We start from the raw sequence: 25,742 nt of genomic DNA on the forward strand, positions 1-25,742 counted from the left end.
GAGGCATACAATCAAACATTTCAGAATTTTTTTTAGCTCTCAATCCTCACCATGTTAATATATTCACATTACAAATTCCAATTTTTTGGGTAGCAATAAAATAGAACTTTGTTGTAGAAATCAAGCATTTAGAGCTGAAATGACCCAAGTTAATTAGGTCAGAGCCGGAGGGTGTTGGATCCTGGGAGAAGTAGTCCTGGCTCCTGAGCAGGGAGGCAAGGAGTTAATTTGCTAAAATTCCTGCACTTGGGTGGAGAGAAGTTTTTTTCTTTGCCACGTCCTCCCCGCTTCCTACTTCCCTTCTCCCTGTGCTGTGTCCTGCTTTCCCTGTGCCAGTAAGTAGTGCTCACCTGCGTTTACTCCTTGGATCTGCCACCTAACCAATAGCAATACCTATTGCGTCCTTGTCTAATTTGTGAGACATTTGCAGGGGGGTCACTTTGACCCCACTCCCTGCATAGTATTTTATTGAAGCGGATATATTTGGTTAAAGTTCTATTCAGTCTCCCTGTGAGCTGAGCTGATACATTGTAACAAACTTAATCCTGTCCATGTTTTTAGTCTCTCAATGTAAACAATACATGTTCTGAATTACTGACCGCAAGCAGAGATCTTGAAATAGTGATGAGCTGAGCTGATACATTGTAACAAACTCTTAATCCTGTCCATGTTTTTAGCCTCTCAATGTAAACAATACATGTTCTGAATTACTGACCGCAAGCAGAGATCTTGAAATAGTGATGAGCTGAAACACAAAAGGGGGCAATTATCAAATGTGTTACGTCAGTTTTTTTGGTGTAGAATTGTTGCATGTGTTGGCGCTGTCGTTTTTAGTTGCGCAAAAATGTTGTGACTTTTGGCTTCCTGCACCACCTCGTGTCACTTTAAAAAGTGGAGTGGGATTTAGGCAAAGTTGGTTTTGTAGATCACTTTAATGTCTCGTTTAATCAACTCCACATCAGGCTCCCCCTAGGTGGTGTAAACCACATTGAACTTGTGCCAAATTTATTAAAACTGTGCGCCAATTTCATAAATTTGGCACATGTGTGCACAGCAACTCCAGTCTGAAAACTGACCTCAAATACAGGTATACTTTACTTGCATAGGACTGTTGACTGGGGCTGCTGGACCTGCACTGGTTACAGTTATTCCCTGCAGGAGGTTAATATACAGTTGTATGTGCTGAGCTGGGGCTCCAGTCTTTCACAGTTAGATGTTGGCAGCAGTGACCTGACTATAGCCTGCCTCAAACACCTCGCCCTATAGACACCAGGACACCAAGCCGGTGACTCACTCAGTCTCGTCTCATTGACTCCTGGTGGGTTCTGTGTCATCTGTGGACTCAGCTCTTACTCTGTCGTTATCTCTTTTTCACTGTCCCTTTGTTATGATTGTTTCAGGCTTTAACCGCAATGTGAAGGCGACGTCACTTCAGCATGGGTATGTCATACTATTCATATACTGTACATAGCAATAAATCACTCCTCTTCTGTACCTTACGCTGGGTTCAGACCTGAGCGTTCGGAAACGAGCGCTCTGTATGCGCGATTGTACGGGCGTTTACAATCGCGCATACAGAGATTGCCGTTCACACATTGTCGCGCGTTCCCGAATTTCTATGTGCGGGAACGCGCGACAAACGCCCAAAAAAAAGCTCAAGCACTTGTTTGAGCGTCGGGCGTTTTACAGCGCGATCGAACGCGCTGTAAAACGCCCAGGTGAGAACCATTCCCATAGGGAATCATTGGTTCTTGCCTGTTGTGCGTTTTACAGCGCGTAGGAACGCGCTGTAAAATGCTCAGGTGTGAACCCAGCCTTACTGCATAAATCTACAATGTTAGGGCACGTTCACTCGACCGTATGTCTTTTTCAGTGTTTTGCGGGCCGTTTTTCACAGATCCGTTGTGTCTCCATTTCTGTTCCGTTTTTCCGTATGGCATATACAGTAATTGCATAGAAAAAATTGGGCTGGGCATAAAATTTTCAATAGATGGTTCCACAAAAATGGAACAGATACGCATGCATTTCCGTATGTGTTCCGTTCTTTTTGCTGACCCATTGACTTGAATGGAGCCACGGAACGTGATTTGCGGGAAATAGGACATGTTCTATCTTTCAACGGAATGGAAATATGGAAACAGAATGCATACGGAGTACATTCCAGGTTTTTTTGCGGAACCATTGAAATGAATGGTTCCGTATACGGAACGCAAAAAACGGCCTGTATACGAAACGCAAAAAAGTTTGTGTGAATGAGCCCTAAATATAATGTTTATTATCTGTGTAAATCCTCTGCTTTGCTTATATTTTACATCATGTCTAATACTATGGTAACATCTAGAATTACACTTACCAATCTGCTGTTACAGTGCTATCCATTTATTCAGGATTCGTAATTAACATGAATCCCTCCTCCACCACAAACTGGGGGACATTTAGTAAGACTCGTACACTGCCTCCCATGAAGAATTTTCCGTACAGTGTGCACCATACTAGATATAATCACATCTATGTACGTACCTACCCACCAACACTCATCATTACCTACTTATAGACATATATCTGCATAGTCCTACAAGTGGACAGTCTATTCACTTACACCAGAGATCAGCAACCTCCAGCTGCTGTGAAACTACAATTCCCAGCATGCACTCAATTGATCTTAAAACTCCCATACAAGTGAAAGGAGAATTCTGGGAGTTGTAGTTTAAGTACAAGTGGATTGCTGGAGGTTGGCGTTGAGCACAAATATTCGAATAGTGAATTTTAATCGCGAATATTGGCACTTCGGAGAATTTGCAAATATTTAGAATAGAGTGTTATATATTTTTTTACGAATATGGGCCAATGAGAAGGCTTTGCAATATCCCTAGCAACCAATATAAAAGTTGCCTACCCCCTACTATTGCCGAAAATTCACAATCACGAATATATTGGAGCACTCTATCTGCATAGAAAGCTATTGTAATGTTCTGCCGTGCCAACCATTTTCTCCAGTCTCAGGAAACTTCTAGCAGCTTGAAAAATGTAGCACAAGTGCCCCACACCTGTATTTCGCTCGCATTACGTTGATATTACATTGCCAATTTTCGCAATCAAGAATATAATCTCGAATTTGTGAATATATGACGAATATTCTACAAAATATTTGCAAAATATCAAGATTTCGAATATTGGCCCTGCCGCTCATCACTACTGGAGGTTGCTGATCCCTGACTTAGACTATGCACTCTGAGAGGGGGAAGAGATGTAACACGGGACAGCAAAGCTCCCAGCCCTTTTTATAACCCTAAACGCAAGTTTATTTATTTATTTTACTCACTTATATAGCGCTTCTATATTCCGCAGTGCTTTACATCACACTTTCTCCAATGGGGCTCACTATCAGTATGTCTCTGGAGTGTGGGGGGAAACCTGAAGGAAACCCATACAAACTCCATGTCAGATTGGAACCTAGGACCCCAGGGCTGCAAGGCACCAGTGCTGACCACTGAGCTACCAGTTTCGCTGTTACGCTTATATAGATATGGTATAAGTTCCAAGATAAATACATAAATACAGTGGCAAAAACAAGATAATTACATAAATACAGTATCAGAACCAAGATCCTTACATAAATACAGTATTAAAACCAAGATCATTACATCACAATACAGTGCCAGAACAAAGATAACTATATCATTATAGTGCCAGAACCAAGATCACTGCATCAATACAGTGCCAGAACAAAGATAACTATATTATAGTGCCAGAACCAAGATCACTACATCAATACAGTGCCAGGACCAAGATCACTACATCAATACAGTGCCAGAACCAAGATCACTACATCAATACAGTGCCAGGACCAAGATCACTACATCAATACAGTGCCAGAACCAAGATCACTACATCAATACAGTGCCAGAACCAAGATCACTACATCAATACAGTGCCAGAACCAAGATCACTACATCAATACAGTGCCAGGACCAAGATCACTACATCAATACAGTGCCAGAACCAAGATCACTACATCAATACAGTGCCAGGACCAAGATCACTACATCAATACAGTGCCAGAACCAAGATCACTACATCAATACAGTGCCAGGACCAAGATCACTACATCAATACAGTGCCAGGACCAAGATCAGTACATCAATACAGTGCCAGAACCAATATCTCTACATAAATACAGTGCCAGAACCAATATCTCTACATAAATACAGTGCCAGAACCAATATCTCTACATAAATACAGTGCCAGGACCAATATCTCTACATAAATACAGTGCCAGGACCAAGATCTCTACATCAATACAGTGCCAGAACCAATATCTCTACATCAATACAGTGCCAGAACCAAGATCACTACATCAATACAGTGCCAGGACCAAGATCACTACATAAATACAGTGCCAGGACCAAGATCAGTACATCAATACAGTGCCAGAACCAAGATCACTACATCAATACAGTGCCAGAACCAATATCTCTACATAAATACAGTGCCAGGACCAAGATCACTACATAAATACAGTGCCAGGACCAAGATCACTACATCAATACAGTGCCAGAACCAAGATCACTACATAAATACAGTGCCAGGACCAAGATCACTACATCAATACAGTGCCAGAACCAAGATCACTACATCAATACAGTGCCAGAACCAATATCTCTACATAAATACAGTGCCAGGACCAAGATCACTACATCAATACAGTGCCAGAACCAATATCTCTACATAAATACAGTGCCAGGACCAAGATCACTACATCAATACAGTGCCAGAACCAATATCTCTACATAAATACAGTGCCAGGACCAAGATCACTACATCAATACAGTGCCAGAACCAAGATCACTACATAAATACAGTGCCAGGACCAAGATCACTACATCAATACAGTGCCAGAACCAATATCTCTACATAAATACAGTGCCAGAACCAAGATCACTACATAAATACAGTGCCAGGACCAAGATCAGTACATCAATACAGTGCCAGAACCAATATCTCTACATAAATACAGTGCCAGGACCAAGATCACTACATCAATACAGTGCCAGAACCAATATCTCTACATAAATACAGTGCCAGGACCAAGATCACTACATCAATACAGTGCCAGAACCAAGATCACTACATAAATACAGTGCCAGGACCAAGATCACTACATCAATACAGTGCCAGAACCAATATCTCTACATAAATACAGTGCCAGAACCAAGATCAGTACATAAATACAGTGCCAGAACCAATATCTCTACATAAATACAGTGCCAGGACCAAGATCAGTACATCAATACAGCACCAGATCCAAGTTTAGTAGTTTTTCTATTTCCTGAACTCCCATAGAGATGGAGTGGTGGTTCACATGTCCGACCTGTTGTTCTGTTCATTTTGGAGGAATGGGGGGGCTCCAAGGGGTACGTGGTCCCCTTTCTCGTGATCCCAGTGGTAGGACCCCCACAATATAATCGTTATCCCCTATCCTTTTGATAGGGGATGACAACCAGAATTAGGAATGCCTCTAATGTCATGTGCACCGCTTCAGCCAATCATTGACGTTATTTGTGATGTGCCACTTGATGACATGCACCACTGAGGACAGTGAATGGCTGCAGTGGTGCATGTGATGACACAGTTTGTCATACTTCCGGCCCACTTCCGGGCACTAGGAGCAGCAGGGACAGGACCCTTGTTACTGGTGAATAGGTTAGCGTTTAATTTTTCTTTTGACTGAGCATGTTTGGGGCCATAGGTAAAACTGCTGTGGAGGTCGGGCAGTCCTTTTTAACATAAATTCAGTAGGACTGTGACTGCAGCTCTGAATGTGATAGAATATGTGATATGATGTGACCAGCAGACTTCTGTATGTGGCGCTGATGTAACGCGTGATGACTTAAACGGTATATGCTGTAAAGTATGTTGAGATTTAACCTGCCAGCGGTATTAGGACTTTCCATCGTAGCAAAAGGTGAAATTGTCTTTTTAAATTATATACACTTACATTTACATGCTTAGTATAAAGAGCATGTCCCCAACCGCCAGGCCGCGGCCCAGGACTGGGCCCTGGAAGATAGTTTGCCGTGCCACAGAGGAGAGAGGAGCGCAGACGGTGCGCCCGGCGCTCACATCAGGCCAGAGTCAGTGGAATCCCTCCCTCCCATGACGCGGCCGCTGCAGAGCCCAATACAATGAGCGGGCTCTGAGGCGCCTCACCACTGCCACCAATGAATGTGTGTCTAATATTAAAGTAGGAGGCGGGGCGGGGGAGGGTTTACCGCTGTGCCCTGTCATATTGTGCACGGTGAACGGCAGCAGCGGCAGCCTCCTCCTCCTCCTGATTCTTGTGTTCTCCAGTCCCCAGCCATTAGTGCTCTGAAAAGCGCAGGTACCCACACGCTGTCCCACACGCTGTCCCACACGCTGTCCCACACGCTGTCCCACTGGGGTACCTAGGGCCCACCATACAGATGCATTCAAATATAATAAATGATCTAACAAGTTTTTTATATGAACCTGGTTGAGGTGCTGTACATTAAATATAAGTATGTAGTGCAGTAAATCTAATGTGTTATGTGCCACTTGTGCAGGGGGTGGGAGACTAGGGGCCCACCTTGCTCAGGGGCTCACCGGGGGATTCCCCTGTACCCCTGTGGGCCAGTCCGAGCCTGGTCCTACACATTGTCCCACACACTGCAAGGTTATTAGCCTGCCTCAAAATAAACGCAGGCAAAAAACATGTATCAGGCAGCCAGCAAGATTTGGGGTTAATGTCAATCATTAACTGCAATGTTGCCAGTAGCCATAATTTGAGAAGATGGGTCACCTATTATTAATCTGAGGTAGATGGTGCTATTGCATTAGTACCCCCATGTACCTCACATTAAAAGTAAGTGGCCCCCAAGCACCTCATCAAATAATGGGCAACATTGGGTTAACCATTAATGTGAGGTACACATGATGAGGTTACTTACTATTAATGTGAGGCACAGGCAGGTCCAAATTGATAAAACAATGTGCCTCATATTAACAGCAAGTTACTCCAGCATGTACCTGATGCCATTAACCCCATCGTTATATAGTGCTATATATTGTAATATGCACCTGGTGTTTTGTTATGCGCTTGAATCATTCAGCACCGACCATCAGAGCACCCCCTAAGCCCCGCCCCAGAACCCCCCCCCCCCACCCGGTCCCTGGGAAAATTGTCTTGCATGAAACTGGTCCTTGGTGCAAAAAAGGTTGGGGACCACTGCCCTAGAGGAAAGAAAATGGTCGTTGCAGATTGAGTAGGGTGTGTGGCCGTGTTGTGCTCAAAAACTGACACGTATTTTTACTGTAAAACAGTGTAGTCTTATAATGTGAATTTTTTTCATGTGACATCTTTTGACATTTTTGAACTTTTAAAGTCCAAACAAAAACACATTGTAAGACTGCACCAATTCCCAGGAAAAAAATTGATGTTTTTGCAGTTTTCAAGGCCCCTTTCACACGAGCGAGTATTCCGCGAACGTGCAATGCGTGATGCAAACACGTAGCGCCCAAATGGAAACCGGACCCATTCATTTCAATGGGTCTGTGTACATGAGCGTTGGTTTTCACACATCACTTGTGCGTTGCGTGAAAATCGCAGCATGTTCTATATAGGCATCCTCAAACTGCGGCCCTCCAGCTGTTGCAAAACTACAACTCTCAGCATGCCTGAACAGCCTACATGTATCAGCCTACAGCAGGGCATTGTGGGAGTTGTAGTTTAACAGCTGGAGGGCCGCAGTTTGAGGATGCCTGTTCTATATTCTGCTTTTTTTTTTTTTTTTTTTTTTCTTTCACGCAACGCTGGCCCCATGGAAGTGAATAGGGCTGCATGAAAAAATGTGATGCGTTTTTCACGGATGGCTGCTAAGAGATGTTGTTTGTATACATTCAGTTTTTTATCACACGCGTGCAAAACGCATTGCACCCTCGCGATAAAAACTGAATAACTGAACGCAGTTGCATGCAAAACTGAATGACTTTGCCTGCGAAATCACGCATTTTTCACTGAACGCATTCGGACTTAATCCGGACACGCTCGTCTGCAAGGGGCCTAAGTGTCTTACCTCACAGCTGATCATATTTTCTTACCCTTCTCCAGGTGTCCCAATAATTACCCTCCTCCTATCGGTCACTGTGTCACTTCTTGGCGGCCTAATATTTGGATATGAGCTTGGTATTATCTCTGGGGTTCTACTTCAGCTAAAGAATGAGTTTCTTCTCACCTGTTTTCAGCAGGAGGTCCTGGTGAGTGCAGTACTGGTGGGGGCCCTGGTTGCTTCCCTGGTGGGTGGCTTCTTTATTGACCACTCTGGCCGCCGGACCTCTATACTGGCCAGCAATGTGGTGGTGCTGAGCGGCAGCATCATTCTAATCTCATCTGGATCCTTCTGGTGGTTGGTGGTTGGCCGTGTCACTATAGGCTTTGCCATCTCCATCTCTTCCATGGCTTGCTGCATCTATGTGTCTGAGATTGTTCAGCCTCAACAGCGTGGCATGCTGGTGTCCCTTTATGAGACTGGCATCACCGTGGGCATTCTACTCTCTTTTGGAGTGAACTACTTCCTGTCTGGCTGGAAATACATGTTTGGTTTGGCGATTTTTCCAGCCTTATTACAATTCATCAGTATCCTGTTTCTTCCATCCGAACCTTCTAAAGTAAGTTCCCCAGACGGAGAAACCCACAATGTACTCATTCAGCTGCAGGACTTTGAGGAAGTGGAAGATCTGAAGACCTCTTCATCCAACAAAGTGTACTCTTTTCTTGATCTCTTTAGCACTAAAGACAATATGAGGACCAGAACACTGGTGGGGGTAGGGCTGGTGTTTTTCCAACAATTAACTGGTCAGCCCAATGTCCTGTACTACGCCTCCACCATATTTCGCTCAGTTGGATTCCAGAGCAATTCCTCCGCCATGCTGGCCTCTGTGGGGCTTGGGGTAGTCAAAGTTCTTTCCACACTGATAGCCATGAGCTGTGCAGACAAGGCAGGGAGGAGAGTTTTACTTCTCACCGGCTGTGTCATAATGACCATCTCCATAACCGGAATAGGATGCGCAAGTTTTATGATCCAGTTGGATCCTTACAAGAGCTGTGAGTCCCTGGCACAAGTTAATGCATCTTCTCATCTATCAAACTCCACCATAAGACTGGAATCCATTGATGACCTTCGTGTGTCCCTTCACGCTCAGCTCAGTGACACCAAGATGGCAGGGCAGGTTTTTACCTCAGACATGATTAGCAGTTACACATCTGGAGTGACTGGACCCAGCAGGAGGCGAGTAAAGCACACAGATCCTTTGGCGAGAGCTGGTCCGCTGCGCAGTCGCACTGCTTTGAATTGGATTACTCTCTTGAGTTTGATGGCGTTTGTAAGTGCTTTTTCTATTGGATTTGGACCAAGTAAGTGCCAAGCAAATAAGTGCATAAGAATTACAGAGATTTGTGGATTAGTCAGGTTTGGCACAGAAAATGCAGAAACCAACGGCTATGTGCAGTTGGTAGTGTAAGGCTTCTTTCACATGCAATTTTTTGTGGCTGTTTTTTTGGACTTGTCAAAAACGCTATGAAATTCTGCATTTTGTGTAAGTTTTTGTTTTTTTTTGGGTGGTATTTTTTGGGCCATTAATTTTTCACATGCATATTGTTTTTTACCTTTTAGAGAAGTCTATTGGAAAATGCATGGGAAAATGATGTGGAACCCAAAAATGCCCCAAAAATTAGGAAAGAAAAAGCTACTAAAAATGCATTTCATAATTACTTTTCATCAAACACCTGGCAAATGCGGCAAAAACCCCAGTGAAAGCAGCCACAAAAAAATCCATCCTGAAACTTTCCTTATGGTCTCCATCACCTGGGAGCCACTCCTAGATGGGGCTAAAAAACCTGTGAATCCAACCCGAAAGCAGATTTGGTAACATGTTTTACAAACTAATTGTACTAAAAAACAGTTACCATTGTACCATTGCACCATTGCATAGGTAAATACAGTGTTTCTCACTCTACAAGATGCACATAGGTTTTGTAGGGGAAATTAAGAAAAAAAAAATTTTTCATCAGACGTCAGCTCAGACCCCAATGTTAACCATACTTCCAATGAAACCCCTAATCCTCATCAGACCTCAAATTAGACATAAAATAATGGAACTTACCTCTCCTGCTCTTGACGGCAGGGGTGGATTGGGCATAAAAATTTCCCGGTGGGCCGATGGTAGCTTGAGCCCTCCTCATGGCCGGCCGGTGGAAGTTTTTGGGGATGTATTTTGTGCTGCTGGAGGCAGTATTTTGTGATGGACTGTGGTATTTGGCCCTGCTGGGGTGGTATAATGTTCCACAATATGGAATTGTTGGCCCTGCCTTCTATCAATTTGTACCAGACTACAAAACGGGGCTACTTTTAGTATATTTTTTTTTTTCCAGGGCCACTTTAAGTTCCCAGTCCGCCCTTGCTTCACACCGCTGACACTCTGGAGATCCAGCTCTTCCGGCCTTGCTGCTCTATGACTTGACATTGCACAGTGTCGGGTCATATTGCGCGCTTATGTGCGTAATGGAAGCGCAGAATCGCTCATTAGTATTCACTTCGTAAGACACACTGCCATCTTTCCCCTACCTTGGGGGGGGGGGAGTGCATCTTACAGAGTAAAAAATACGGTATATTTTTAGTTTCTTACGATTTTGCCTGATTTTACAATCTGCTTCACTTCTCAAGTGTTTTTCAATAAAACTCTACCATGTTCCCCTTTTTTTTTTTTTTTTTTTTTTTACATGGGAGTCATCGGAAAGCTGTTTATGGTGTTCTGAATGTGGATTACGCTGCAGAAAAATTCAATTTTTCCACTGCTGAATCAGTTGCAAATTCATGTGAACATTTCCTTATGACTTCTGCTTGCTGTCAGTCAATAGGAACATTCAGAGGCTTAAAACACATTTTGATCTCATTCTGTACACAGCTGAGGATTTGTTACAGTTGTATCCTATCTAGGCAACCCTTTGTGAGTTGAACAGCCTAGACTTCAGATTGATACACTTTGCTTGCTCACACAGCTGAAGGTTTGTTACATTGTATCTGGGACCCAAACACCGCAATAGCTCAAATTTCCCTCTTGTCCATATAGATTTCAGTGTCTGGTGACAGGTCGGTTACCCCCCATACCAGGGTGGACACAGCCAGTAAAGGACCCCTGTGCCAAGATCATACAGGGACCCCTTGACCTCCAATAGCTCATTACAGAGACCCTTTTATGTATTTCTAACAATTCACTAGCTACTATGAGCCATGAAATTCATTTAATACAGTCCCTTACATGCAATCAAATGAACATACTGGGCCTTTGTGGGGCTCCACAATTGTATGTTTGCCCCATCTCAGCCACAGCAAACTAGATCTCTGTCTTATCAAGGTATAGTTGAAAACGGAATTGTTTTCATTCACTGACAGCAAGGATAGGTATTGAATATGGTCCCTAAACAAAGCATCACTATATCATGAAGGGTTCGAGACACAGTGATAAGACAACTCTTCTAGAAGGTGCCAGCCACAACGAGGCAGAGGTACGCCCATCGTTCAGTGTGTGGCCGCATCTGTCAGTAGCTTCTTGGTGAGGAAGCAGATGTGGGATATTGTTCTCTCCCCAGTAATGGACCTTATATTAGGGGGACGGAGAGCAGGGGTGCAAACGAATAAGGAAATCTTCTGTACTATATGTGCACACCATGGGGATGGACTATTGATGGGGGATTGTCCACATGTAGCAGTGCACGCACACTTACTGCTTTCCCCTCTGTCTTCCTCCAGTGACTTGGCTGGTCCTCAGTGAGATCTACCCCACTGAAATCCGGGGTCGAGCCTTTGCCTTCTGTAACAGCTTAAACTGGGCCACCAACCTGCTGATCACACTGACCTTCCTGGATGTCATCGGTGAGTCACACAGCACAGTATTGTCATTGCATAAACCCCACTTATATAGGGGTCCTTCTTATCTGCTCAATGTGAGCTCTCCTGCATTGCTGAGCAGGTATGCGCCAAGACTCAAGCTATTGCAGTCTGAGGTCGTCTGCACTCAGGCTCAGGATGCTGGCGTCCATCCTTTACACTGCAGCTCGGCTCCCTTAGGGCACAGCTGTGACCCCAGCTTTGCTGTAGTGTCTAATGGAGTCTATTTTCCACTTTACCTACCAGTGGCTGCCCTTCTCCCCCCCCCCATGCTTTACACTGCAGCGCTGCTTGTTGATATTGGCTATATATAAGCACAAGCTCTGCAGGAATCAACATATGTAGTTCATTTGTAATACAACAGGAACTGAAGATTATAAACCGCAAGCAAATAAATCTTCAGTAATAAAAATATTATTGGGTGGAGGGAAGCCTCCATATACGAGCAACTAAAAGTTCTGCTTTATTATTGCATGCCATGTAAAATACAAGGGATCATTGTGTTTCAGACTGTAAATAGTTAACCAAACATTTCCCAGCTCAATGCCAGTGAATACCAGCCAAACAATAGCCAGTCTACAGCCCAGGCGACGGGCAACACTGGACAGTCAGGCTCTATGTACCCACCTCTGGGACCAATATCTTTGAGGATAATGGGGTTCTAGTGACCCGTTTTGCCAGTTCACAGCGTCCACTTTTCAGATAGAAAACAGTACATAAGAGACTGTGCCTGCCACTGGTCCTGATTTACGGGAAGAAGCCACCAGGCAGGGGTATCTGTCACATAACCATTGCCCTCCCCATCAATGTCTCTGGTTTATTGTGCTCTCTGTCCTCTGCAGAGTCCATAGGCCTGTCCTGGACCTTTCTGCTCTACGGCATCATCGGAGTCGTGGCCATAATATTTATTTACCTATTTATTCCGGAAACCAAAGGACGGTCGCTGCAGGAGATCGACAAGCTGTTCTCAGATAAAAGGTGAATGATGTTCTAACAGGTATTGGGCAGGTGGGAAATCCCTAGATGATGGGAGTATTTGTCCTACATTGTGCACTTGACACAAACTGACCCTATCTGGGTATAGGTATATTTTACAATATATACAAAACGGGCCTTACGGATCGGATACCAACTTGACCCAGATGATGACCGCTAATGAGCAAGTGCTTAACATTGTGTGCAATGTAGGACAACTTGACCCAGATGATTGTATCTCAATAAAACGTAACTTTTAATCATCACTCTTCAAATAAATGGTGCGAGCTAAACAAAAAAGGAATTTAAAATAAACGGTTCTGTCTATATTGGCTGCGGTGTGCGTGTTTTGCGGGGGGGCAGTCCTATTGAGCTCCGCCATTGTCAGTTATACAGCAAACAACAATGACTTGTAGGAGATGGTTTCAGCTTCATACTATAACCAGTGAAGTAACTGGGAACGTGTGATACGTTATCTATCAGTCATCCAGTGCCTTTAGTAGGGAGAGAGAACAAAACACGCACACCGCACCAATATAGACGGAACAGTTTATTTTAAATTCCTTTTTTGTTTGGCTCATATAATTTATTTGAAGAGTGATGATTAAAAGTTATGTTTTATTGAGATACTATCATCTAGGTCAAGTTGTCCTACATTGCACACAATGATAAGCACTTGCTCATTAGCTGTCATCAATGCAAGCCTCTCCCATCCTGTCGGTGACAACTAGGGTTGCCACCTTTCCCAACAAAAAATACCGGCCAAGTTAAGCCACACCCCAAAGTGGGTGTGGCTTAACAGTCATACTGTGGCTTCCAATAATATTAATGTCCACATTAGTGCCCCCCCAGCATTAATATTTCCCCCAGTATTATTAATGCCCCCAATCTGCTTCTGCAAAAAAAAAAAAAAAAAAAACCTGCGCTCCAGCGTGATAATGTCTTGTAGGTCCTGTCCTGCACATCCAGTCAGCAGCGCAAGCAAATATATTGTTTAATTGAGTGGATTCTGTCACCTCGTTTTTCGGTTATAGAGATGCGGACATACACGGCTAGATCGCCGCTAGCATGTCCGCAATATACCTGTCCTATAGGGCTGTGTCCTTTTATGTAGTTTAAAAAATGATTTTAGAGAGATGTAAATTAGCTTTGTAAGGAGCCCAAGTGAAGGAGCCCAGCACCGCCTATGTCCTCCGAATCTCCTCCTTTCTTCACAGTTAGATTGCCGTAATCTCACGATGCGCGAGCTCGCGCATGCTTAGTTCCTTCTCTGAGGCTGATGCCAGCACAGGGAAGGAACACTATACCGGCACTGCGCATGCGCGAGATTACGGCAATCTAACTGTGAAGAAAGGAGGAGATTCGGAGGACATAGGCGGTGCTGGGCTCCTTCACAGGGGGACGTGGCTGGGCACCAGGAAGGTTCGTACAGCCCCTTGGGCTCCTTACAAGACTCATTTACATATCTCTAAAATTAACCTAAATAAAAGCACACAGCCCTATAGGACCGGTATATTGCGGACATGCTAGCGGCGATCTAGCCGTTCAGGTCCGCATCTCTATAACCTAAAACGAGGTGACAGAATCCCTTTAACACAAGTGTGTGTGGGGGGGGGGGAGGCAAAGGCTTCACTAATGAGCACTCCGCAATGGAAGCGCTCATTAGTAGCAGTTCTTGTAGGACAATGCCGGCAATTAATATTGCCGTAGAAAATTACCAGCACCGGCAGGGCCACTAAAATACTGGCCCTGCCGGTGAGATACTAACTTGGGACAACTATCAATGACTGAAAGCCCCTGGCATCCCTATGTGACCACCGCTAGTCAGTGCACGCCCCCCCCCCCCCATGCCATTGTCTCTCTGATTCTGTATGTTTCCTTCATGGAGTCTGATTTTCAACCCTGTGACCTCGGGTATTGGGCCCAGTTTCATGTTGTAACAGAGGCCGTAACTTGGGCAGAGACTCCTCTGTGTCTGATTAGCGCAGAGATCCCTCTGGCTGAACCGTTTGCTTTGTCAGATCCGCAGAGAGCTGCATACTTTTCATTTCTTTTACTCTTTTGTTTCTGTTTGATGTCATCTGTGGAAAATGTTGGGAAGAACCACACTTAATTACAGCGCAGCCATTCATGTAGCGCGGGGGGCCTGATTGCTGCCCAGCCCCCCGGTTTCTGGTTTTAAAGCTTACAAAGCCTCAGTGATTATCGTAACCTCATTCCCTCAGAATTCAGAAATCCTTTCTTTTAAATCAGTCCGCTTTTTCCATTGTCCCAGGGTTTTGGATTTTGGTAGAGATGGCAGTGGTTCGCCTGACCACAAAGGCCTGCAGTTCATTGGCTGGGAGCGGCCATGGAAAATATCTGCAGAGCTGGGGAACTAATGATGCTTGGCAGCGGGGCGGAGAACGAAACCCAGGCCCCAAGAGCTGGTGGGCTACACTGCGGAGTAATATGTCCACAGTACGGTGTAGCGTTATCAGTTACTATAGCGTCATGGTCCATGTATACGACTTGATATTGATTAATATTACTTTAATTTTTTCTGACTGCAGGTTTCTTTCCAGAAGTCCAGTATGGGGGATAATTCAATCTGGTCACCGCTACCGAAAAATGGAACAATCCACCACATCAGACTCCAGCGCCTCAAGTTGCTTCTAATAACATAGGGGGCTCTCGGCATGTACGTCATGGCAGATGGTGCCTTGTAACTGATGGGCGGTTGCCGTCCTGCTTCACGTACTGACCAGAGGTTGTGTCCACAAGTTACCTGTATGTACCTAGGGTCACAGCCGACACACTAGGGGAGATTTATCAAAACTGGTGTAAAGGAGAACTGGCTTAGTTGCCCATAGCAACCAATCAGCTTCCAGCTTTCATTTTCCAAACGAGCTCTGAGAAATGAAAGGTGGAATCTGATTGGTTGCTATGGGCAACTAAGCCAGTTCTTCTTTACACCAGTTTTGATAAATCTCCCCCATTATACGGTATATTGTCTAATAAGCCTCCTGTCTTAGGTGTCCCCAAGGGCCCCGGCGGTTCAGGGCACTACTGTAATACATATTTTCAGGTACGGTGGTTAAACAGCTTAGACTTCTTCAGCCTCTAGATGCATCGCACCCTGGTGGTGGCGAGGAGATGGCCGCTAATGTATTGTTCAATTCTTTTAATGTTTTTATTTGTACTATAATTATTTGTACTATAATGGAAATCTACAGATTAAAGGCGATTTATATTTTATTATGTTGTTGTTCCTGGATTTAATGGAGTCTCCTTTTGGATTGCACTGGAGTCAGATAAAGATTTATTAAAGGGAATCTGTCACCAGAAAGTTCGCTGTTAAACCAAACACAATGGGGGAGATAAAAAAATAAATAAAAAATGGTGTAAAGGAAACCTGGCTTAGTTACCCATAGCAACCAATCAGATTCTACCTTTTCATCTTCCAGAAATTTTTTATAAAATTAATCATTGTCCTGCGTTTTCGCCTCATCACAGGCAACAATCGCGCAAAGCTGGAGATCTCCATACGTGTTACTATTTTACGACTGGAGGATTTTAATTTTCCAGTTTTCTGTAAATTAAGTAATTAACATATAATGATAATTTCTACAACTTTATAAAAGAAATTGTGTTTCCATTCCTCACCATTTTTAAGACCTCTGCTTGTTGTCAATAAACGGAAACATTTACATCCAGAGGCAGAAAACCCATCCCAATCTAACACTTCAGCTAGTTGAATTTAATTGTACCCAGCCTAAATTAACCTCCATAGACTCCAGACTGATGCATTGTAATTGCATGTAATTAAAAATTTAGTATAGCCACAGAGTTATTCACTGGAATCTATCTGTATAGCGCCACCTGCTGTTTGCCGTTTTTCTAAATTCTCTGTCCAGCATCCTTCAACTGCCACAAGCTGCAGCAGAAAGGACATGCCCCCTGAGAAAGGTGTGCATTGTAAGACGCGCGCCTGTCCATCTCCGATCGCTTGGCGCGTCACATATCTTGATCATGTGGGAGGTCATGTGTTTCATCACGCACCTCCATGGGGCGGAGATATCAGCCGCCCGGGCATGTTAAATATGCCAGGAGGAACGCCGAGCCCTTAGCTGCCATACGCAGGACATGAGGAGCCCTACTCAATGTGCACCATGACATGGATAGTGGGCTGAGTATGAGGGGCATCAGCCATTCACCAATGCAGAGTCCTTATTTCTGTGGTCCCCTGATGATTTGGCTGGATGCCAATGAAACGCTTCGGGACATTGGTTTAACCATTTAGTTGGTCTTCCTGCTCTTTTTCCTGACGAAGCTGGGCAGTCACAAGGCTGCATCGGGAGAAGCAAGGATAACTAGTCAGTTTAGCACGGGTCAATGGGGTCGATCCGTTTTTCAGTTTTTTTTGTTTTAGTAGTGTTCCTGCCTTCCGTTCTGTTTTGCTGTTCCGTTTTTCCGTTTGGTTTCAGTTTGTGATCCGTTTTTTTTGTGGATCGGAAACGGAAGCATACAATCATGTTTAAACAGTAAGTACATTAAAAAAATTGGGCTGAACATAAAATTTGCAATAGATGGTTCCGCAAAAATGGAACGGATACGGATGCATTCCGTATGCATTCTGTTTTTTTGTGGACCCGTTGACTTGAATGGAGCCACTGAACGCGATTTGTGGGCAATAATAGGACATGTCCTATCTTTGAAAGGAAATACGGAAACTGAATACATACGGAGTACCTTCTGTTGTTTTTGTGGACCCATTGAAGTGAACTGATCTGCCATAAAACTATGAAGAGAGATTGTGATGCTGATAGGTTTATCTCCCACATGCTTGTCTTAAAAATACAAGTATAGTGAATGCTCAGCTGTGTGTACGACATTTTTTGGCCTGTTGATGATGTAAAGAATGTTTCCTTGCAATGACAGCTAGCAGAGTTCTTGAAAATGATGAAACATACACAGTAAAGCTGCAGAACTTTTCACTACAGGATGATTAAAGAGGTTTTCCAAGGTTTGCGGGATGTTTAAAAAACAAAACAAAAAACCTTTACGGCATATAGTTACAGCAAAAGACTTCACCCTCCTTCCAGATAGTCGTGTGACTTCCATGAAGAGGGCATGACATGTGACCCTGGTGGCAGAAGTTGAGAGAGAGAGAAGGGTCAGGCATGCTGGATTTCAGCATGCCCCATCCTTTTGTAATTGGGGAGATAAGCTGCCTGCCAGGGTGACTGGCAGTGGCTTGATTCCCTCTCCCATTCACAACATATAAATGGTCAGCTGAGGATCGTAAGAAATAGCTTTCGGCCAAACAAGTGTTTGTCTGGCAGGTCTCATGTTGGCTTACTTTACTCTTTTTATTTAAAATTTTAAAGGGGTTGTCCTATTACAACTTATCCCCTATCTGTCTGATAACTAGATCTGGCCCTGCGCTCCCCCGTTTGAAGGGTGGAGTTCTTGTCTTTGGCTGCAGAAGCCCCATAGAGTTGAATGGAGCTGCAGAATAAACACATGCATTGCCACTTCATTAAAATGGGGAAACGGGCCCCTGTTCTAATGATCGGCTGGGGGGCCTCAGCAGTCGGACTCCCTGGGATCAGACACTCATGGTTTGGATAGGTGATAAGTTCTTGCAATGAGACAACCACTTTAAATGTGTGATTTGATTCCGCCATTAGGTGGCGATAACGTCCTGCACAGTCCCAAGCTGCCACTACGATTTCTCCCGGTTTGAATTTTCTGCTTTAATTGCATTTAGAATTCGAACCTCTGATCTAATCTATTTTTATAGGGCTCATTACAGTCACCCTCTTATTTTTAAGAAAATTTTGCTGTGATGCCAAAGTAATCGGCTCACGATTTAGGAATTACACGTTACCGGTTGCAGGAAGCAGATGTTCAAGGACAGGAGATGTTAATATACTGTACATGAGATCAGTCTGATGTTGTGGCCATTTTTTATAATATCTCTCTCCCTGCAGAACATGGAGGGAACAGCTCCTGATGCAAACAGGATCGGACCACTAAGATGTACAGTGCTCTGAAAAAGTATCCATACCCCTTGAACTTTTCCACATTTTTCATGTTACACCCACAAAATTAAATGTATTTTATGTGAGACCAACAGAAAGTTAGCAGGTATGTGTGAAGTGAAAATAAAATAATACATGGTTTTCTAAATTTATAATAAATAAAAATCTAGAAAGCGTGCAGTTGTATTCAGCCCCCCTGAGTCCTAACTTTGTAGGACGACCTTTTGCTGCCATTACAGCTGCAAGACTTTTGGGGTATGTCTCTACTTTGCACATCCAGAGGCTGACATTTTTGCCCTTTTCTTCATTACAAAATAGCTGAGGCTCAGTCAGGTTGAAAGGAGAGCATCTGTGAGCAGCAATTTTTGAGTCTCAATGGGATTTAGGCCTGTACTTTAACTGGGCTATTCTAAAACGACTATGCTTCGATCTAAACCACTCCATTGATATGTTTAGGGTCGTTGTCCTGCTGGAAAGTGAACCTCCACCCCAGTCTCAAGACTTTTGCAGCCTCTGCTACGTTTTCCTCCAGGATTGTCACGTATTTAGCTCCATCCATCTTCCCATTAACTCTCTCCAGCTTCCCTGTTCCTGCTGAAGTAAAGCATCCCCACAGCGTGATTCACATTGGAGATGGTCTGTTCAGGGTGATGTGCAGCGTTAGTTTTCCTCCAAACATAGTGTTTTGTATTTAGGCCAAAAAGTTCAACTTTGCTCTCATCTGACCAGAGCACCCTCTTCCATGTTTATGTCTTCTACATGACTTGTTGCAAAATGCAAACAGGACTTCATGTGGCTTCCTTTCAAAAATGGCTTTCTTATTGCCACTCTTCCATAAAGTCCAGATTTGTGGAATACACGACTAATAGTTGTCCTGTGGACAGATTCTCCCACCTGAGCTGTGGATCTCTGCAGCTCCTCCAGAGTGACCATGGGCCTCTTGGCTACACCTCTAATTAGTGCTCTCCTTGTCTTAGCTGTCTAAGTGTGTGGCCATGTCTTGGTAGGTCTGCAGTTGAGCCATATTCCTTTAATTTTTGGATGATGGATTGAATAGTGGCCCGTGAGATGTTTAGATCTTGGGATATTTTTTTTATAACCTAACCCTGCTTTATACTTCTCCACAACTTTATCCCTGACCTGTCTGGTGTGTTCCTTGGTTTTCATGACGCAGGAAATCGCTTTGCACCTGCACGATAAAAACTGAATAACTGAATGCGACCACAAACAAAACTGAATGGCTTTGTTTGAAAAATCGTGCAGTTTTCACTGAACACATCCGGAGATAATCCGGACACGCTCGTCTGCAAGGGGCTTTAAAGGAAAATGGAGATGAAAATTCGAAATTTCACTTTTTTGGCAGATTTTCCATTTTAATCCATTTTTTTTCTTTAGCACATCGAGAGCTAACAGCCAAACAAAACTTAATATGTATTACCCTGATTCTGCAGTTTACAGAAACACCCCACATGTTGTTGTAAACTGATGTAAGGGCACACGACAGGGCGCAGAAGAAAAAGAGCGCCATATGGTTTTTGGAAGGCAGATTTTGCTGGACTGGTTTTTAAATGCCATGTCCCATTTATTTTTATTTTTTATATACTCTTTATTGGAGTTTATACATTAAAATTTGTATATAATAGCAATGTATTACAGTAATTCCCTGTACAATGCAGTACATGTTATTTAGTACACTTCGTTGATTGTTATACATAAATTAACAACAAACAGGTTAGGGTACTTTCACACTTGCGTTTTTCTTTTCCGGCATAGAGTTCCGTCACAGGAGCTCTATACCGGAAAAAAACTGATCAGTTTTATCCCCATGCATTCTGAATGGAGAGTAATCCATTCAGTTTGCATCAGGATGTCTTCAGTTCAGTCGTTTTGACTGATCAGGCAAAAGAGAAAACCGCAGCATGCTACGGTTTTCTCTCCGGCCAAAAAACTGAATACATGCCTGAACGCCGGATCCGGCATTTTTTCCCATAGGAATGTATTAGCGCCGGATCAGGCATTCAGAATACTGGAATGCCGGATCCGTCGTTCCGGCATGCGCATGCGCAGATCGGCAAAAATGTTAAAAAATGTACAAGACGGATCCGTCTGTCCGCATGACAAGCGGAGAGACGGATCCGTCCTTGAAATGCATTTGTGAGACGGATCCGCATCCGGATCCGTCTCACAAATGCTTTCAGTCAGCGGCAGATCGGCGGATCCGGCGGCCAGTTCCGACGACGGAACTGCCCGCCGGATCACACTGCCGCAAGTGTGAAAGTAGCCTTATCCCTATTAACAAACAAGGAAACTTCCCTCCCTCCCTTAGGTGCCTATTGTGTTTGCTTGCTTTCTAATTTCCATTAGTCAACCTGACCATGTCCCATTATCTAACCCCTCAGATGAACACTGTAAAAAATAAAAATAACATTTTTTTTGTCACCTTACATCACAAAAATTGCAACACCAAGCGATCAAAAAGGAGTATGCCCCCCCCCCCCCCGAAAAAAAAATAGTAGAGCAGGTTGTTACGGGCGTGGCAATACCTAATATGTGTACTTTTAAAAAAAAATTTATTTCACTTTAGTACAATAATAGCAGTTACGAAGCAAAAAAATATAATATTTTAGTGTCTCCATTGTCTGAGAGTCCTAATTTTTTATATTTTTTGACTTATTGTCTCAGGTAGGGTCTCATTTTTTGCGGGATGAGGCGATTGGTACTATTTTGGGGTGCATACGCCTTTTTGATCGCTTGGCGTTGCAATTTTTGTGATTGTAAGGTGACAATGTTTTTTTTTTTTTATGGTGTTCACCTGAGGGGTCATGTGATATTTTTTAGAGCAGGTTTTTACGGATGCGGTGATGCCTAATATGTATACTTTTTTTTATTTTATTTCACTTTAACACAATAATAGCATATTTCAAACACAAAATTATGTTTTTGTTTCTCCATATTTCTGAGAGCTATAATTTTTTAAATTTCTTATGTAGGGTCTCATTTTTTGCAGAATGAGTTAACTGTTTTATTGGTACAATATTGTGGGACATATGCCTATCACTTGATGTTACACTTTTTGTGATGTAAGGTGACAAAAATTGCTTTTTTTGACAGTTTTTTATTTTTGTTTTTTTGGGTAATTGATATATTTATAGAGACGGTCGTTCCGGATGCGGCGATACCTAATATGTGTGTGTTTTCTTTTTTTCGTATAAAATCTGGGAAAGGGGCGTTTTTTTCTTTGTTACTTGAAACTTTTTTTTAAATTAAAAATACTTTTTTTTTTTTTAACTTTATTTCTGTCCCACTCTGGGAATTCAACTTTTGGGGGTCTGATCCCCTCTGCAATGCATTACATTACGTCTGTTAGTGTATTACTCTGTAAAATACACTAACAGGTTGCCTAGGAGACCGGGCATAGGACTGGATCTCCTGGGTACCCGTAGAAGGCAGGTCTCAATGCCGTGCAAGGCATTTGGCAGCTTCTGCACAGCATTGGGCTGCCTTGTCACCCATTGGGTCCCCGCCACAGCAGCGTGGGGAGCCGATGGGCTCCCTCACCCGCAGCAAACCCCTTCTATGTCGCGGTCATCGCTGACCGCAGCATAGAAGGGGTTAATCCGCCGTCATCGGATTTTACAGCTATCATGGTCTGCTGGACCCCTGCAGTAATCGGGCATGCACTGCTCCGGTGCCCGTCCGATCACCATGACATACTATTACGTCAAGATGCGTGAAGTCACTGACTTCCATGACGTAATAGTGCGTCTTATGTCAGGAAGGGTTTAAAGTGCAGAGGGTGCAGCAGTTGCAGAGAGAACAGAGCTTCTAGGTGTAACAGCAACACCCCCGTTGCTCCTAGAGGCTCATTTGCATATATAAAAACATAATTTTTCTCAGCAATTCGAACACATATGAACATGGGACTAACACAGATGTCTTCAGCTGCCAAGTGCACATGTAAAGCATCATTCACACGTCCATCACGTCCATTATAGTCTATGGGTTTGTGAAAACAAGGGAGGCCACAAGGATGCCTTCTGTGTTGCATCAGTGTTTCACGGATCATTAGGAAGAGATGCTTTGAAATTTTTTTTTTCAGCTGTTCAGTGTCACTGAAACACGGACAGCAAAAAACGGACACACGGACCCTTCACGGACAGCTTCTCGGATGCATCATTGACCACCTTCTCATGGATTAGAGCACGGACGTGTGAATGAGGCTTTACAGGTCTCCCAGGATCATAGGTACAAATCTGCTGACAGATGCCTTTTGATATTAAGAATTTTTTTTCCAGGAATAAAATATTGATGACCTCTGCAGCTTCTTCCTAGGCCAGTGACATCACATTCATCGGTCACAATACATACGTTGCTCAGTACAATTCAAGTGAGTGCTGAGCTTGGTATAATGTGAGGAAGCCGCAGTGCTCAGTGCCGCGGCCTCTTCAAACACCTGATCAGTAGCAGTGCCATGTGTCGATCAGATATTGATGACATATCCTGAGAATAGATCATCATTATTTTCCTCCTGGAAAACCCCTTTATAAAAACTATGTATGTGTTTGTAATATGGAACCACAGGCACTCTGCCTGCTGCCCACAGGTAGCTCTGTAGATAAGCCGTATGGGAAGGGAAAGAAGACGGGGTCTGAACCAGGGTCCTGCTTGATCAGAGAAACCTTTCCCAATAAGAAGGGGGGCAGTGATAAGTAAATGGTCATGCCATGTACTAGGCCTTTGTGCTATTATTTTCTCTGGATCCCAGTTCTGTTCCAGTTTTGCAGCTGGAGATACACGTTCCCAGCCTCCGGCTCATAGCTGCGAGTGATTCAGCCCAGTGAGTGACGCGAGTCAGTATTTATCTTGCAGTACGTCCATTCACTTTGGCTGCTCATTAAAGTCGTGGACTGTACGTTTTTTTTTCCATTGTACCAACCAGAACTGAGCCGACTCCAAGGAATCCTTCCTAAATAAGCCTCGGCTGTTTGTGTAACTTACACCACGATGGAGCAGAACTGGCGGCTAAGCACAAACCCAATCTGCGCACAAGGGGCATCTAACGCCACACCAAACTGCATTTACTCTACTGGCCAGAATTTAAAGGAACAGTAGTGGTGTGTTCTATATGATCACTTCCCAAGAGCCTTGATCTCCCTCCCTGTTTGGATGTTCTGAATGTGCTGTGACTGTACATTCACTTTATTACCAGTGCAATTATATGTTTCATGTAATGATAACTAAAAATCAACAAGACGTAAGGAGAAAGAAGACAAATAAAGGGAGACCTTCATCCTTGTATCAGGCCCTGCAGCGGCTCAGTAATATTCAGAGTAAATTAGTCTCTCTGTATGATACAATGTGTATACAAGGAACTTACATACTAAACAATAGTCAGGAATCTCTGGAGCCTGCAGTCATTACAGGATGATACATGGGCAAACAGAATGGAAATGATATAATGCGACTAAATAAACCTTCTTTTTCACAGTATTTTAAAGATATCTACTGTTTGTCAGTGAATATGATTGTAAATATCTAAAAACCTGCAGGCCTCATACCTCTCACAGTTGAGGGTTTGCTACAATGTATCCATTCCGGATGGGCTACACATCGCAGACCAAACCTGTCTTCTGTCCGGAATCCGTTACAGGCAAGGGTTTTTTACATTTATCATAAAGTCCCATAGCAAAACTTAGTATGGGTTAGATTTCTGATTTCCAAATTTTCTTTTTTTTAAAGTTGTTTTTGCCCACTTCTGTCCGAAAATTGGAACAAGTGGTTTAGAAATATGGTGCCCATTCTGAATAACATATTTCTCAATGTAATACACTAGAGAATTGGTATAAATACAATGATAAATCTCCCCATACAGGTTGAAATCCTCTGCTTCCCTTCAAACAGTATGTGCTAAGACTGCCTGCCTGCAACCACCACCGGCAGAACTGCCTACTTCCATCCACCACTGATAGAACTTCCTGCCTGCAACCACCATCGGTAGAACTGCCTGCTTCCATCCACCGCTGGTAGAACTTCCTGCCTGCAACCACCATCGGTAGAACTGCCTGCTTCCATCCACCGCTGGTAGAACTTCCTGCCACCATCCACCACTGGTAGAACTTCCTGCCGCCATCCACCACTGGTAGAACTTCCTGCCGCCATCCACCATTGGTAGAATTTCCTGCCTGCAGTCACTACTGGTAAAACTGCCTGTCTGCAAACACTACTGGTAGTACTGCATGCCTGCAGCCACCACTGCTAGATCAGAGATCTTAAAGGGAACCTGTCATGTTGAACATGGTGTTTGAGCTGAGGGAAGCATGTTATAGAGTAGGAGGAGCTGAGAAGATTGATATATAGTTTTATGGGGAAATATTCTGTAAATCTTAATTTATTCATTTATACTGCTGATTATTCTAGGCTTTGAAGTCAAAGAGGTGGTATGACTGTATATACAGAGATAGCCGTCTATCACTGATAGGACCATCTCCTTGACTTCAAAGCCCCGAATGAGCAGGAATTTGAATTAATGAAATACAAGTAGAGTTGAGCGGACACCTGGATGTTCGAGTTCGGGACCCGAACCCCATTGAAGTCAATGGGGACCCGAACTTTTGAGCACTAAAATGGCTGTAAAAATGTCATGGAAAGGACTAGAGGGCTGCAAATGTTGTCAAAATGTGGTTAAGAGCATGGCAAGTGCTCTGCAAACAAATGTGAATAGGGAAATGGCGTAAAATACGTAAAAAAATAAAATCTTGATCTAAGAGGACCAGGTTCA

The 25,742-nt window shown here is 43.6% G+C and overlaps 1 protein-coding gene across 1 annotated transcript; it reads left to right on the forward strand.

Moving 5' to 3' along the window:
• Nucleotides 1–294: 294 nt before the first annotated feature.
• Nucleotides 295–15,770, forward strand: SLC2A10 (solute carrier family 2 member 10). Its single transcript, XM_044299200.1, has 6 exons — nt 295–335; nt 1,401–1,440; nt 8,129–9,430; nt 11,826–11,948; nt 12,806–12,941; nt 15,491–15,770. The coding sequence occupies exons 2-6, from the start codon at nt 1,437–1,439 to the stop codon at nt 15,594–15,596; spliced, it is 1,671 nt and encodes a 556-aa protein (XP_044155135.1). The 5' UTR covers nt 295–335; nt 1,401–1,436; the 3' UTR covers nt 15,597–15,770.
• The last annotated feature ends 9,972 nt before the right edge of the window (nt 15,771–25,742 follow it).

The sequence above is a fragment of the Bufo gargarizans genome, chromosome 6 (assembly GCF_014858855.1).
Source record: "Bufo gargarizans isolate SCDJY-AF-19 chromosome 6, ASM1485885v1, whole genome shotgun sequence".
Classification (NCBI taxonomy): Eukaryota; Metazoa; Chordata; class Amphibia; order Anura; family Bufonidae; genus Bufo; species Bufo gargarizans.